The sequence below is a fragment of the Schistocerca gregaria genome, chromosome 3 (genome assembly GCF_023897955.1).
Source record: "Schistocerca gregaria isolate iqSchGreg1 chromosome 3, iqSchGreg1.2, whole genome shotgun sequence".
NCBI classification, from domain to species: Eukaryota; Metazoa; Arthropoda; class Insecta; order Orthoptera; family Acrididae; genus Schistocerca; species Schistocerca gregaria.
Genome location: NC_064922.1, coordinates 664278424 through 664295529, shown reverse-complemented (window position 1 = coordinate 664295529; position 17106 = coordinate 664278424). Strand labels below are relative to the sequence as shown.

Here is a 17106-nt window from a genome sequence, read left to right as displayed (position 1 = left end):
TGGAATCCATTAGGCTTTGGGAAGGATAGTACTCAATAGCGATAAGGCCATGGGCATTAGGAATGTTGGTGTAAAGGGATGTGATCAGCAAGCTAAGCTGCAACCACTGTGCTGCATTCTATGTGGGCATAACAACCAATAAGCTCTCTGTCCATATGAATGGCCACTGACAAACTATGTCCAAGAAACAAGTGGACCATCCTGGTGTTGAGCATGCTGCTCAACACGGCATCCTTCATTTCAATGACCGCTTCAAAGCCTGTGCCACATGAATCTACATTCCTGTAACCCTCCTGGCCTCAGCCTTCATTAGTCATTGTCCTTACCCATCTAGCCCCTTCCCTGTTCCCATACCAACACTACGCAGCCCTCTATTCCACCAATGCACCCCTTTCTTTTCGCTTCTCTCTTTTTTTGCTAACCCCCCTCCCCTTCTCCCCACCATCTCTCTAACCTCCCGACTGCACTTAGCTGCCCCACTCTTCATCTCATCCCTGAACACTCCCAGTGGCACTTTACTGTTCCCACCCCTACCCTGTTATCCCTCCCCCTCCCCACCTCAGCCTCCTGTGTACTCCTACCTGGTTGCCTCTCCCATAAATCCTGCTGCTCGCAGTCTGGCTTCAGCTGCCAGAGACTGTAGTCATGTGTGTGTGAGTTGCGTTTCCGGCCGCGGTGTCCGTGTGGTACTGGCGCTGCAGTCCGGAACCGCGGGGCTGCTACGGTCGCAGGTTCGAATCCTGCCTCAGGCATGGGTGTGTGTGATGTCCTTAGGTTAGTTAGGTTTAAGTAGTTCTAAGTTCTAGGGGACTTATGACCTAAGATGTTGAGTCCCATAGTGCTCAGAGCCATTTGAACCATTTTTGAGTTGCATTTGCATGAGCGTGTGCGTGTGTGTATGTTATCTACTTCTGACAAAGGCCTTGTTGGTTGAAAGCTAACTCTCCAATGGTCTTTTTGCTGTGCCTTTCTGTGACTGAGCATCTCCACTATATGGTGAGTAGCAGCTGTCCTTTTCATTATATTGTCACATTCCGTCATGGATTTTCCATTTTTTGATTTTACCTGCTGGGTTTTCTTCCATCGTAAACCAATGCTGTTTTCTTTTTTTACTGTTTTCTAATGCATTGCTATATTCAGTGTCTATCCTCCTTTCTCTTCATTCCTGTGTTCTTTCACCTTACAAAGTGCATGACATGCTCTACCTGCTAGCCACACTGTATCAACCGTCTTGGCGGCACCAACAGACTGATACAGGACAATGCTGATTGTTGGTGCAACATCGTATATCCCACATTACAGCTGCTGGTATCATTAATCCTATATCTTCACGTTGATCATTCTCCCTTCATCACCCTTGTGTATTTTCATGTGTTATTTCCTGCACTTTTTTTGTGCCACATGAGCTTGTATCTCATCCTACCAACCCCTCTCCACCTCCCACTCCTTCCCCTCTCTGTTCCAGTTCTCACCTATTAATTTCACCTATTGTAGTCACTTCTGCCATCCCCCTTTTGGCAATTATCCACCAACAGACTTGCAAACCTCTCTACAAATACTTTTATTTTTCATTTGATTGCATTGTGACTTCACACCAATTTCAGCTGGTTCTCACCATTCACCATTGGTCTACTGCCTCAGATTTCATCTCGTTTCCTCATACTTCAACCTCTTCTTCTTTTTGGTATTTTTTCACATGTGTTTGAGTGTATTTTTGTGAAGATTTTAGGTCATAATTCTATGTTATTTATGTATTTTTATGAATTCTTTCCACCAGTGTGGATCCTTGCTTCTTTCATCTGTATCAATACACAAAAGTTTCCTTATCCCCATCCAGAACACAGTCCCACATACTGTTCCTGCATTGTTGTCTGGCTTGTGGAATCCCCCAAATGGCCATACCATCCAATTACCCATCTCCAGCTGCCAATCCTTAGTCCTCACCAACATAGTCCTGCAAAACCAAATCAGTCAAACCAAACTTCCTTGTGATACCTTCTCTCTCTATGTAAAATTCTCCTGCTATGCAATCCCAAAAGCCTAGGTTCCATGACACACATTGAAACTTTTGCCCTCCAAGAACTAAAGCAACATGCACAACACCACCTCCGAAAAAACTCCCATCTGATTGTTTCCTACTGCCATCTTGAACTACCACTTTTGACCACCTCTATAACAACCTCCAAACCTCCCCCACACCCCCTCATCCTATCTCGCAGACCTACTGCACTTATGCCACCCTCCAAAATTCCATTCCATCACCACACAGAATCTGGAACCTAATCAGACCCGAAACAGTCATGAACCTTTTGCTCCAAAAGCCTTAGTGCTGCAGAAATATCAGTCCTTTCCAAAGGCCTCACCTCTTGCCCCACCCCTAAATTCAACCACACAGGACTTAGTAAAGACCTTCTCCCTTCTTCGGATCCCTATAGTGGAAAAACTTTTTTACCACAAAGTCTACCTATGGGACTCAGCAAAGAACCAATGCTAAACCCTGCTTGATTCAGTTTCACTCCTCCATCCAATCGTGATCCACCCCCACTGCTTCCAAATAACCCCCTGTTAACATTCCAGAATTTCTTAATCTCGAACTTTGCCTCATCATCATTCCCCAAATCCCTCAACATGCAAACTAACCTTACATCCACATCTGCAAACTACCATCTAAAAACTGGTCCTGACATTATAATCCCATCTGTTGACAAAGGCTCCACGACTGTTGTTTTTAAGCACAAGAATCACATGGCAAACCCCCCCCCTCCCCTCCCCCAGCTGTCAGATTCATCCACCTACAAACCCTGCCACAGTGACATCATTCCAGAAATCCAGGAGTATCTGTAGTCTGCCAGTTTTTTCAAATGGAATCTAGTAAGGTCATTGTCAGTCAGCACATGCATCATGGATGTATCAAATAACACCACTGGCTAAATAAACCATATCAGAATACCATACATATTTTTAAAAGAGAATAATAAGATGTCTTTTTAATGTTGAAGTTCTTTATGTGTTTTATGAAATTATTAACCATTTTTTATACAGGTACAACCTATTTATGGTAAGAAAAGACATGATTTTGGAAACAAATGTTGGTTTAACATTCTGTCTAGGATGAGGTCATTAGAGGCAGAGCAAAAGCTCAGATAAGATGATTGTGGAGGAAAGCCAGCCAAGTCCTTTTCGAACACCTGTCCAATTCTTCATGTTAATGAAAGTACAGAAACCATGGAAAACACAAAGGTCGATCATTTTATGTGGATTTGAAATCCCGCCCTCCCACATGTGAGTCCAGTACTTCAACCAACACGCAAGCTTGTTAGATGTTTCACACAGAACTGCTTTGATTGTTAGCAGTGCTACAATCAATTGACTGTGTACAGGCACAATCACAGCCAATAAAAAGTGAGTAATGGGCTTCAGCAACAATATAGTTTGCACTACATTCAAAAGTAAAGTGACCCAAATCTCAACAGTGCTCATTTCTAGGCATAAACTTAAAGGTGGTTTGTTTTATTTCATTATATCATTTTTTCCCAATACTTAATGTGTGTGAAATCTTATGGGACTTAACTGCTAAGGTCACCAGTCACTAAGCATACACACCACTTAACCTAAATTATACTAAGGACAAACACACACACACACACACACACACACACACACACACACACACACACACACACACACACACACACACACCCCCATGCTCGAGGGAGGACTCGAACCTCTGCCAGGACCAGCCGCACAGTCCATGACTGCAGCACCTTAAACCGCTCGGCTAATCCTGCGCAGCTATACTTTTTAAGAAACACACTGTTTAAGAGTAAACAGTACCAATCTGAGGTAGTTATAACACTGCTCCATTGAAGGTCTTTGGTTTTGTTGAATGTTCGTAATGAAACCTGGTGTTGAAATTATTTGCAGTAAATACTGAGCTGCTATCTGTAACTATTGTGGGAAGTCATGATTGGAAGTAAGGAAATACTACATATTACATCTTGTATTGTTTGTAGAAAAACAATGTTGACAACACATGAAAAAGGAGGAAATATGATAACAGAACATCTAGGTAGTAGGTTCATTGAGAAAATAACCATCAACATATGACCTTAACACAAACTGTCTAGTTTATTGGTGTCGCACTACAGATTTGTATGGTTGGAGACCACCTTGTAATTACTGAAAGCTACACTAGAAGGGTTACCAGTTTTGTTTTACATTTAATAACGGAATTCTGAACAACAACTCAATTGTTAGTATTGGTTAATGCAAGGAACTGGAAAGGTTGTCAACACAAATAACATAACAGACCTAATGAATCAAGAAATATGATATTCAAACTTCCAAAGGTGTCAGTATTTTGTAAACCATTTAGCAATATCTAGGAAATAAAGAAAGGAAATAATGAATGTCAAAGTAGAAAGAGATGCAAAGTCTGGCTCAGGCCACTTTGTCTGTAAGATTAATTTCCTCCCTCTCAAGAAGAATTAACAAAATAACAATATTATCCACAGGTATGACATATTGAAAAAAATGCAATTTTAGAATTTTTGAAAGAATGTCAACAGCTTTTGAAGTTTGAATCCAAGAACTTGACTGCCACTGCCTCTGAGAACCAGCAGGAAGCTAGTAGCACAATCCCTTCAAGGAAGAAAACTGAAACCTAGATGATGAAGTGAGGTCTTGGGCAATGCAGCAGTATGCAGAACAGTTACCTGGGAAAAAATTCAATACAGTCAAGAAGCAGGACAATTTTAACATGTTGTATATGAGTAATAAGAATATATGTATTAGTCATACAGTGTATTTTTAATTATCACCTCAAAAATATCAAACTAGACCATGAAACTTGGGTCAATACTAGTCCTTCTCTACACATTCATTTTTCAGTATGACACATTTTGACCAATGATGAATGACTTTTCAGAGTCCGTGGTTGTAGACATCTGCATTTTACTGTTCAGGAAAGATCCGACCATGAAAATCATATCATAAACATTCTGATAATGAGTGCCATGCAATGGTTTCTTCTTCCAAGGAAAGAGGAATAAGTCACTTGGTGCCATATTGGTAGAGTACAGGGTGAGGCCAAAGAAGTAGCATGTGTGAGTGTGCCCTGTGCAGAATGAGCTGTGGTTGTGGTCATGGAGAAAAAGAGAATTCTTGGACCGCTTTCCATGAAGTTTCATCCTGAAAGTCTCCCATAACCTCATCAGGAGGTTTTGGTAGTATGTTCCTGCGATGGTTTCACCCCATCATAATCTGTTAGCACTACACCATGGCAACCATAGAAAACACTTGTCGCATCAGCTTTCCCATTGATGGTTGGGTCATTGTCTTCTTCAGCAGTGGTGCATCCATGTTCCTACTGCTTGCTTTGCTCCTTTGACTCAGGGCCAAAGTGACGCATGTGCTGCTAACTCATGGTAGCTAAAGAACACATCTAGAGTGGCCTGACAGCTGACAAATTTCTGCCACTGCCTTGGTTCAGCAGGGTTTTCTAATGTGTGTCAAAAGTTGCAGAACTCTTGCAGAAGTCATGTTCAAAATGTTGTACAAAAGTTGAAAACTGATCCATGACTGATTTTCACTTTTTCCATTATCACTTGAATTTTGATATGCCGACCTTCATGCTCCAGTGCCTCCACTTCTCTTGTGACGCAGGGATTTCAGTGTGTCAGGTGTGATCAAAAGTAATGGAATTTTTGTTTTTCTTAAAGATACTTTATTTATTCATCATCAGCAGCATCAACTCTGCACCCTTAAAAGTAATCCTACTCAGATATAATACATTAGTGCCAGTGATTTTTCCTATCTTGAAAGCACTTCTGGAAGTCACTTGTCATTATGGCATTCAGCTCCTTCAGCGATTCTGTTATTATCTCATCAATAGTGGTAAAATGACATCTCCTTTCATGGTGCTCTTCAGTCTTGGGAATTGAAAGAAGCGGCAGGGGACAATGTGTAGCAAACACAGTGACTGAGGTAACTTAATGGTCAGTTTCTTTGCCAAAAATCATGAAGAAGCATTCAGTTGTGATGCAGTTTCCACAGGAGGTTTCACCACAATTCTGGTCACTTTCTTTGGATTATATCACACGGAAGGAGCATAACTTCCAGGTAATATTCCTGATTAAACATATGACCATAAGGCAGGTACACTATCCCATTGTAAATGAAGAAAACAGTGAGAAGAACCTTCACATGTGATCAAACGTGTCAATGGTCCCCCCCCCCCCCCCCCCCCCCCCTCACCCCGTCCCATCATATCGGCATCCTCTCCGATGGTGATCCAGTGACTTTGCCAGAACCATTTTCTGTACTTCTTCCACATTGCACATTGTTGTCAGTAATTGAAGTGCTTGTGCACCCAGGGTGGTTGTTGTAATCAATGTCTTCTCAACCCTCTTTGGAGTGTTTATACCACTCATAAACTCTTGTCTTACTCGTAGTAGATTTGCCAAAGCCACAGTCAATGTGGCGCTGCGGTTTATTCCATTTTCAAGCAAAATTTAATACAAATTCTTTGATACTTGTTTTTTTAAATGATAGGTTCACATAATAGTTGAAAACACACATAACCTTTTCGACAATAAACTAAATGTTTGAAACTGCTGACAGTCCAAACTTACTTCAGGAACATGCGTACTGACAAGATGGAAAAAAAATCAGAAAATGTTATGTATAAAGCCCACAAAATTTTAAAAAAATTCCCACTCTTTTATCACACCTCTTATGCCACAACTGTAGATGTATACCTACACAAAATAATTGCATGACTTGATTTTAAAGGTGATAATGAAAACTAAATGACTACCCTTTGCACAGCCAACAACAAGCAAAGCTAGAACAAAAACAATAGTCTGAACATAATTGATGAGGACTTCCAGAACAATGTGCTGAATTTTTATCAATTTTTCAAAATGCAACTTCAAATTTTTTGGCTCAATTCTTAAATAAAAATGTAACTTCTAGAAACTGAAATTAAAACTGCTCTTCATCAGTCTACCTCTGTACCTTCCCAGGTCAGATCTGACATGTACAGTCAGACAGAAAGTATTCGGTTTATCTGTTGTTTTTAAAACTACAAAGCAGCTGATGGGGCACATTAGTGGTAGATATAAGTTACGAAATGAAATAACTGTTTATGTAACAGTTGCACAATTGGAGGATATTCGGAGAGCTGTAATCTTACAATGGCAGCCAGCATGATCCATTCCCTACACAAGAAAGGAAATGTGAAAAATTGTCATGATGTGTGTGTGTGTGTGTGTGTGTGTGTGTGTGTGTGTGTGTGCCACCATTGCCTGTTTTATACAAAATCTACATCTAAGTGCTTCACTAATGTACTGAAGATCTTATTGAGAAACAGAGAGGCTAGTACCAGCCTGACATAATAAAAAAGATGTTGCTGTCTAGAATAGATATTCTATTTTGGGGGAGGGGATGGGGGGGAGCAATGGAGGACATGACAGTTGTGGGGTACAACTGTATGCTAATATTTGTTGATTTTTAAGAGAACAAATGAGTCAGTAGATTTTCGATATTAAAAATTCTAATAGGTTTGGAATGGGTATTTGTTTAGGAACATGTTAGAATAGACACTCTGAGAGACCTTGTTGAAAGTAAAATTCTTCAGTGCGATCCCAGATTCATTTGAGATTGAAAATGGTGTTGGTTATCATTATGACTTTCTTCCCTTCTTTTCAAATGTGTTTTGAGAAATGAAACCTAAGAATGGAGAAAGATATTACAGCGAATTGAAAAAAGCTGATTGCTACAGGCTGGGCTTCAAACTCAAGTGGGTATATGTCAATTGTGGGACCTCGTTCGGTTAAATAGCTACCTTTTGTAAGAACGTCAAGTCAGGAATTAGAAAACTTAATCACCTGAGGGAAGTAGCTCAGGGTTAAGCCTACAGCTTTCCTTTGAAAAATGATTATGAAACAAATCTCATTGACTTCTCCTCTCTGTGTGAAAACTGTCTGAGATAAAAAAATTCATATACTTTGATGAGGTGATCCAGTAAAATTGGCTATAACACGAACCAAACTTAGACTGAATGTTGATTCAATTTTTATTTCAGCCTGTAAAATAATAGTGTACAGTGAGTGTGTGTATAGCAGACAGAATCAAGATTCTAAGCACCTTGTATTTACTCAAAACAAGAATTTTGTTTATGCTTGATAACATAATATTTATATATAATATTATTTACAAATTTACTTTGTTATGTAATCATTAACTCTGTAATATTCCATTACTATTAGATAGCCTTTGAGCTTTTTGGGAATCTCGTCATAGCATTATTCCCTAGATTCTGTATAGTTTTCTTATTTCGACTTTCACGACTAACTTCAGAAGCATTGCACTATGTGTTTTTATTAGTACATTTGAACTTTTCTTTGTTTGTTATTATTTTTTTTAATTACACAATTATCACTGAAGATATGTGCTATTCACCTACCTTCTGTAACCACTATGAAACTTATTTGCACTGTCTTGATATATGTATTTTTCTTGGATCATTTTTTGTCGTTTCCTTCAGCATTATTTATATTGCTAGCTTTTTCTTCTTATCATTTTACTTTTTGTATAGCCAGCATAATTGTTATTGCTTTTACCTCTCCTGTTATTCCTCTCTACTCACTTTTAAACAATTTATACTTCCAGTTTCATGCAACTGTCATAGTTCTTGAATCTTCTTGTGGTGTTCTAATATTTCATTGGTAGTCCACTGTGCTCAAGTCTGCAGCTTTTCTTGCTTTCTTGCTTTTGAAATGGTACTTTAAAATGATGCCTTTTAAAGCTTCATACTTGTCATTTACATTTACATCCTCTAGAGTTTCAGTCCATAGTTCCCTACTTAATTTCATTTGGATGACATTCAAGATTTACTTGCTAATTATTCTAACTTTTTTCATTGCCTCCCCAAATTCTGATTTTAGTTCATTACTTCTGCAAAAGCATGTAATCTGTCAGACGCTTTTATTACGACTACCAGTGTTTCATAGCTACATATCTTAATGGTGCTAATGATTTGGTCAATGACAGTATGATTCTGAGAATTTGTGCTTATAGGTGTAGGTATTTCTGCCTTCATGTTAAGCTGTAACAACAATTCTTAAAAATCTTTCTTTCTTTTTTATTCTTTCCCTGTGATGATCAGTATACACAGAACCTTCATAAACAATCCTTCATTATCCAAGTAATTTGTCTTTTTTCATGAGCTTCAACCTCCAAAAACAATTAGCACTGAAGCAGATGTGATTAAGATATAGTAAAGCATTGTGTAGACAAATACATCCAATAACATCAGTGACGAGAAAGAGAAGACTGCTGTTGTGTGGGCACTTATACAAAATAGATCATGACTGGGTGATTAAGAGGATCTGGAACTATAGCCAGAAACAGGGCTATATTCAGAAATCAAACATGTGATTTGCAGGTATAGGAGATTCAGAATGGAGAAAGCTTCTGACAGACGAAGAAGAAAGGGCAGTAACTTGGCAATAGTAAAGCTACTAGACACTAAAAAGGAAAATGATTTAACACAGTCTGTGAGGGTTCAGTTTGTGTGTGTGTGTGTGTGTGTGTGTGTGTGTGTGTGTGTGTGTGTGTGTGTGTTTGGTAGTTCATGAACTAACTCACTTCAAAAAATTATGTATGTCTACCATTTTCCATAAAAAAGAAGAAAATGTTAATATCACTGAACCACTGCAATGAAATTAATAAAGAGAAGCCATAGAAAAAATATAACCTTAAGCCATAGCTCCAATGTAGCATATTTCATGGAAGCTGACCAAACATACTACATTTCTTTAATCTCAGCAGTGTTCTCCAAAGATATTATCTTGTCATTGCTGCAATGCACTTACTGTATGTAAGATTATACGTAAGTAATCCTTGAGTGATTACAGGCATACATTTCAAACAGGGAATATTGAACTTCTATACAGCCTGCATTACTCATTATTTGTGCTTCTTTGTGGCGCTGAATATGCAGAATAAACAAGCAAGGGAAACAGCTAAATGTGAATTAAATGCTTAAGAGTTATTTTGGTCATGAGATTTTAGTTTAAGTTAAGTGACATTTTAGAATCCCTGCCAAAACATACTCAAAAGATTTGAAAAAAAGTTGAAAATGTACAAACAAACTGCAAATATACAAAAAAATTGCAAATGTGTACTCTTGCAGCTCCGAAAGTAAGTACCAACTAAGCTGGGAATCTTGCAGTTCAAAATTTCTGGAAAAAGATCTTAATATCATTGGACTTTACAATTGAGAAGACTCTTGCAAGGTACTCAGAGGTTATTTAGTGCAGGACAAAGCTTAGATTATAATGATAAATTAACAGTAGAAAATTATTGGTATGAATTAACTTATACTTCTAGCAGTTTTCTACAAATTTGTTAACTGCCGAGGTTGCTCCATATTTACTTTTCTTTTTCAGGCAGAAAATGTAGAAATAGTGTAGCACAACATTAAACTATTTTTTACACAATTTGATACCAGTGCACAACCTAAATTCATCAGCCTTAACTGTAGTATGTATAGTAGTGAAAGAAGGAAGTTCACTATGTTTTGGTCTTGTGTGACTTTTTTGCCAGGTGAAGTTATTAATAAATGTACACACAACTGTTATTTCCTACAACATGCTGAGACCAAGAATGGTACCAAATTTTAAATGACCAAATGTTACCACCAACTTGCTCTAAAATCCCCAAAAGAACTGAATTACTCAACAATCCAAAACTATGGCTAAATTTCTTTACCTTTCATTTTGTGTAGGCGCACATATTCGCAGAGACGACAGCATCAAGCAGCTCGGAAAATTCAGCAGTTCATGAGACAATCGAAAAACAAGTATGTATTATAATTTAAGTATGAAAATTTCAATTTTTTTATGAATATTTAATCAAGGTATGAAATCTACACACCAAGTGGTGGCAGGAGAATACAGATATAAAACGTATTAAAATTTGCAAGCTTTTGAAGCCAGTGGCTCCTTCTTCTGGTAGGAGGGTTGGAGGCAAACAAAGGGGAGTGAAGGAACGGGGCTGTTGTGGTTTAGGAAAAGGTTCTAAACTCTTCCTCTTTTTCTAAACCTCATCTGTCCTTTTCCTTGACCCCTCTTCTTTCCCCTTCAGCCCTTGTGTCGAGAGGAGGAGCCACTGAATCTGAAAGCTTGCAAATTATAATACCTTTTACATGTGTGTTCTCTTGCCACTGCATGGTGAGTAGACTTCTTAATTGAATATTACATTAAATTTTCAAAAACTGATTTTTTCGTTGATATTATTAAGGTGTTATTATTTTACTGAAATGAAATCTTATATTTTTATCCTTATTTAATGCTGTCATCAGCTTATGGGACATTAGTCCACCAAGTACGGTGAGTATAGCCCCCAGTTAATTTTTCAGAAGTTTATTTAATGTAGTTATATTTTGTATTGGTGCTCTTCTGGGGTAGTTGCTATAACTAAAAATTCCATTTAGCTAAGTGTTACATTTCCCCAGGACTGTAATTTTTCCAAGTAGGTTAAGGTTGCTGTGACATTCACCAAACCACTTATATGTATTTTTATCTACTTTCATGTGAGCACTTTTATATTATTTAAATATATTTATTCCATCATATTGTTTTTATTTTGACATTTTCATCACTGATACTTTATTTCTTCTTTATTTGTAAATTTGATTAGTGCCCAAAATAGTTGGTTTGGATGTAAAATGCATGCCATGATAGATACATTTTTACAGCTTTCCGTAACAGAAACATGAAATTTGAGAGGTCTCAATGGCCCTCTGAAATCTGATAAAATGCATGAACTTTTTTTTATTATTGAGTTGCATTTTTTGTTGTGTGATTGTTTCCACTGATTTCTGAGCATCACTGTAGCAAAATCTTGGCTTGAAAATGATAAGTGAAATATGTATAATCGTCAAATAATCAAACTGGTACTGAGATTGAAAAAAGAACTGATAAATCATGGAAGATAAGGAACAAACTGGGTTCAGTTTAAATGAAATCCATTTTAAACAAAATATTTCCTACACACTACAGAAAATAATTACTCTCATATTTATGGCTATCTTTTCTTAATTAAAATATTTATTTATTTTGTAACAGAAGCTACATTACCTACTAAAATCAAACTATACACAACATTTATACCATTATCACTGCGTGTCAAACAAGATGGCAACATCCTTTCATTTAATCTTGGCCCAGAAATTACTATTCCCAATGCTTCTACTCATGCTTGTAAGGGATCAATGTCAATGTATGTACTAAGGCACAGGTTGCACTGGAGTAGCTTGGCTGTCATTTGTGATAATCTGCAGTCACACATTGTCAACATTGCTGGAAATATTGCACTGCTTTAGATTGCTTCTCCACCTTGTATCTCCTAATCAGGTTTGGAGAGAGACTTACAGATTGGCCACTGTTTGGTACAACCAGGAGGAAATACCTTATCTAATGTAAGTTACTCTGTAGGAGATTTAAATCTTTTATGCTGAGTTGCTTCAATGGGGGTCTCTGTTGATCTGTTTTGTATGATGGATGGGTACAGGTATTAAGACGTTACTTCTCTCATGCATTGCAGCTACTTCTCAAAAATATCAGAGGAGGCAATATGAACAAGGCAATACATTTTATCTATTTGTACTTTTGATAATCAGTGTGTAGTGATTCAGCAAGTCTCATTATGTGCAACATCACACAATATGCAGATTTACCAAGCAGTCAGATGTGACAGTGGTGGACTGCAATGAAATGTTTGAGCAAGCACACTCATCTTCAAACTTGTGGGCGACCAAATCTGACCACCACAAGAGAATACTGCTATATTGTGCCCCAGGCATGTGAAAACACTTTTACATCTGTTTCTGCCATTCGAGGAAAAGTAATGAACTCCCTGGAACATTTTGTGTCATCCTACACCATCGGTCAGTGACCTTCAGCAGTCAGACTAGAGAATTAAGATTCCATACATAGGCTGCCATTAACACCATACCTCAAACATCTGTACCTGGAGTGGTGCGGTGACTGGTAAGTGTTGTGTTCAGCAATGAATTACAGAACTGCATTTCCCTGGATGACTGTCATCATCAAGTATGACGGAGACATGAAGAGAGGTCCCATTCTTCCAGTGTGTTGGAGAGGCATAGCATGTTGGTGTGGGGAGGGGGGGGGGGGGCATCAGGGATGACTTCAATCACAGCTGGTAGTGACAGGGAATTTGGATGGCACAGTGGTATGTCATGGTCATCCTGCATCCTCATACGTTACCTCTCAATAGGCAGCATTGTGGTGCAATTTTTAACAGGATAGTGCTCCTTCACACGTCTGTATGAACTGTTTGCATGATGTTGAGGTGGTGGCCAGCAGGAACCCCCAGATCTGACCCCGATAGAATGTGTGTGGGAACAGCCCAGGCATTAGCTCTGTTCAGTGTCTGTAACAAGACTATTGGGGACTAGTTGCAACTCATATATTGCCAAGTTCTTTACAAATTTGACTCAGTTTTATTGTCACTTACCCTCTCAACCTGTGAAGTTTCAATATGTTTCTTCCTCCCCTTCTCAGTGCTTCACATTTTATGTCAGGCAGTGTAGAATGAGAAGAGAATTAGGTTTTGAAAAAGTTGTTTGAAAGATTGGAAAAGCAAAGAAAAGTAATTCGTTGTGGTGAGGAGAGAATTGTGGGTAGGATAAACCTCACTTTAAGACATGATACTGAACCAATCATATCACTTTTAAAAATTTGGTTTTTGCATGCAATACTTGGTTGGTTAATTTCACATTGGAAATCTACTTTTGAAATAGTCCAGTGAATTGAGAAGTGAAGATAATATTGAAATGCATAGCTTTTCATGTAATATAATCATTAGGTATGTGATGAATAATAGCACACAGCTTCTGTGCTATGCAAGTTCTGATTGTGGCCCACACAACAAAGTTAGAATGGTTTGTACAGGTGTTGTGCTGGGAGAACCAAGTTGCAGACATACTTCTACAAATGTTTGTTTGTGAATGTTATTCCATTTATACACTGCTTATCATTTAGTCTGTGAAATCACTGGGAATCTCTTGTTTAGTAAGACTTTTATCTATTATACAGGGTATTACAAAAAGGTACGGCCAAACTTTCAGGAAACATTCCTTGCACACAAAGAAAGAAAATATGTTATATGGACATGTGTCCAGAAACGCTTACTTTCCATGTTAGAGCTCATTTTATTACTTCTCTTCAAATCACATTAATCATGGAATGGAAACACACAGCAACAGAACGTACCAGTGTGACTTCAAACACTTTGCTACAGGAAGTGTTCAAAATGTCCTCCGTTAGCAAGTATACATGCATCCACCCTCCATCGCATGGAATCCCCGATGCACTGATGCAGCCGTGGAGAATGGCGTATTGTATCACAGCCGTCCACAATACGAGCACGAAGAGTCTCTACATTTGGTAACGGAGTTGAGTAGGCAAGAGCTTTAAAATGCCCCCATAAATGAAAGTCAAGAGGGTTGAAGTCAGGAGAGCGTGGAGGCCATGGAATTGGTCTGCCTCTACCAATCCATCGTACGAACACTTCGACTGAAATGTGCAGGAGCTCTATCGTGCATGAACCACGTGTTGTGTCGTACTTGTAAAGGCACATGTTCTGGCAGCACAGGTAGAGTATCCCGTATGAAATCATGGCGGTGAATCGAGGAAGTACAGTACATACTGACAAAACTAAAATGAGGTCTAACATGGAAATTAAGCGTTTCCAGACACATGTCCACATAACATCTTTTCTTTATTTGTGTGTGAGGAATGTTTCCTGAAAGTTTCGCCGTACCTTTTTGTAACACCCTGTATATTCTTGTTAATCATGCAGACAGTTCAAACAGACAGAATTTACTTTGTATGAAAATTTTGAAAATACAAGTTCTTTATTTTTGCCACTGAAGAATTCTTGTATCAATGTAGGGACTTGAGAAAGTAATTTAGTACATCAAGACTTGCATATTGTCAGAAAAGATTACATGTTCTGAGTTGCCTGCAGACACAGTCCTGGTGTAGCATGGATAACAGGTGCATTACAGTGTGAGAATGAAATGGTGTGGCAACTGGAAACATACTCCAAAGTTGAGGTACGTGGGACAGTACGATTCTTGTGGGCAAAACATCTAAGTTAAACACAGGTTAGACATGAAATTCTAGTGGTGTAGGGACCAAATGCAGTGTGGTATGCAGATGTAGTGAAGTGGTGGCAGTAATTTTCTTCACTGTTGATGATGGGAGAAGAGAGCCATGAAAATTGACAATAGACGACAATGTCCAGGCAGTCAAGGAAGAACATCTGGGGGCGGGGGGGGGGGGGGGGGGGGAGATTTTCTAATGATGAGGATGCTTTCCAAATGCATCCATGAACTAGGAGCAGATTTCTATTGTTGGGGATTGAATGACTGGTGGAATGTCCCGACTGGTGGTAACAGAGGCTTTGGTGACTATGTTAAAAAATAGTGTCATATATCGGTGTCAGTTTGAGTATGGTACAAATTTCTGTCAGAGTTGCTTGGCCTGCTATGATAATGTAAAACTTTTGTTGTGAAGTCCAGTAAGTTATTTGTTTAGATATTTTCAGTTTTATATGTCTTGCCACTGCTATTGACAATTTATGTCTTTTCCTTGTCAAACTGACTGTGATTAATTGTGCTTTGTAATGTAACTGTATAGATTGCAGAGAGAGCGAGCTTTGGCAGCCGAAAGAGAGAAGCTGGAGGGCCAGTCAGTGGATGCCCTCCAAAAGTTGCCCTGTCCCGGCAGTATGGGATGCTCCACCAACGTTCCAAATAGCAGTGGCCGTCCAGTGGCATCTAGCCCCAGGTATACTTCTTATTTTTATGCCTGTATGTGTATTTCATTTGACTCTGGTCTCTGCAAGGTTCAGGGATTCTCACATATTTTGTGAAGTGCTCAGAAAAAATACAAACATTCTTGTCCCATTTTGTGAAAATATGTTTTCAGAAGGTATAAATAAAAATAGCAGTGTCGTTGTCGTTTTTAGTCCAATGGCTAGTTTGATGGAGTTATCTACACTGATCTATCACATGGAAGTCTTTTTACCTTTGCATCGTTATTGTCACCAACACTTGACTTGAATCTGTGTACTGTAGTAAGTTGTCAAGGCTTCATCTGCCTTTATAATTTCTACGCCCACACTTCCCTCCAGTAGCAAATTTACTATTTCTTGGTGTGACATATCAACTTATCTCTTCTTTTAGTCAATTTGCGCCATAAATTTCTTTCCCACCAGTTCAGTTCAGTACATCTTTATTAGTTATCTAATCTACCAAACTGATCTTCAGCATTCTTCTGTGGCACACAAAACACATCAAGAGCTAAGATTCTCTTTTTGTCTGTACTGTACACATTTCACTTCCATGTAAGGCTACACTCCTGCAGAGTACTCTCAGATAAAACTTTATAACAGTTGAATTTGTATTCAATGTTAGCATTTTTCTCTTTTTGTGGAACTCTTTTGTTAATGCTGCCAGTCTGCATTTTATATACTCTTTAATTTAATTGTTGTCAGCTATTACACTGCTTACAGACTGATGTTCTCTGTTTTCTTAAACTAATTCCCTCAACATATGATGCAATTCAGCTTCAATCTGTTACTCTTATTTTACTTTTGCTTATATTCATCTTTTAACTTGTTTTTAACACACTATCCACTTCATTCAATTGCTCTTTGAATTGTTCGCCATCTTTGGCAAAATTATAATGTTGTTGGTAGATCCCAGAGTTTTTATTTCTTCTCCAGTGGTTGTAATTCATTTTCAAAATTTTTCCTTAGTTTCCTTCATTGATTACTCAAAGTACAGATTGAATAATATGGATATAAGTTACAACATTCACTCCCTTCTCAAGTATTGCCTCCCTTTAAAAAAATTAGTAATATTTAAATATAATTCTGTTCTTCCAAAATATGCTTATTAATGATTCCAGTCTCCTTTATAATTTCCTCATTTTTGTCGCAAAGAAAAATACATCGAAAGCTTAAGGGAAACAGATGTTATGTTAACTTGTTGTGAGAGCCTTC

General features: G+C 38.3%; 1 protein-coding gene across 3 annotated transcripts in view; it reads left to right on the top strand.

Annotated features, from left to right (window-relative positions):
• The window catches only part of LOC126356325 (calmodulin-binding transcription activator 1), a 1852577-nt gene that overhangs the window by 1783373 nt on the left and 52098 nt on the right, over window positions 1-17106 (top strand). For 2 of the 3 annotated variants that reach the window (XM_050007298.1, XM_050007299.1), the window contains exons 28-29: window positions 10793-10867; window positions 15738-15887. In XM_050007298.1, coding sequence (XP_049863255.1) covers window positions 10793-10867; window positions 15738-15887 — 225 coding nt within the window. Of the gene's footprint in view, window positions 1-10792; window positions 10868-11368; window positions 11397-15737; window positions 15888-17106 lie in introns of those variants that run through there. The other variant, XM_050007300.1, reaches the window with a different exon arrangement.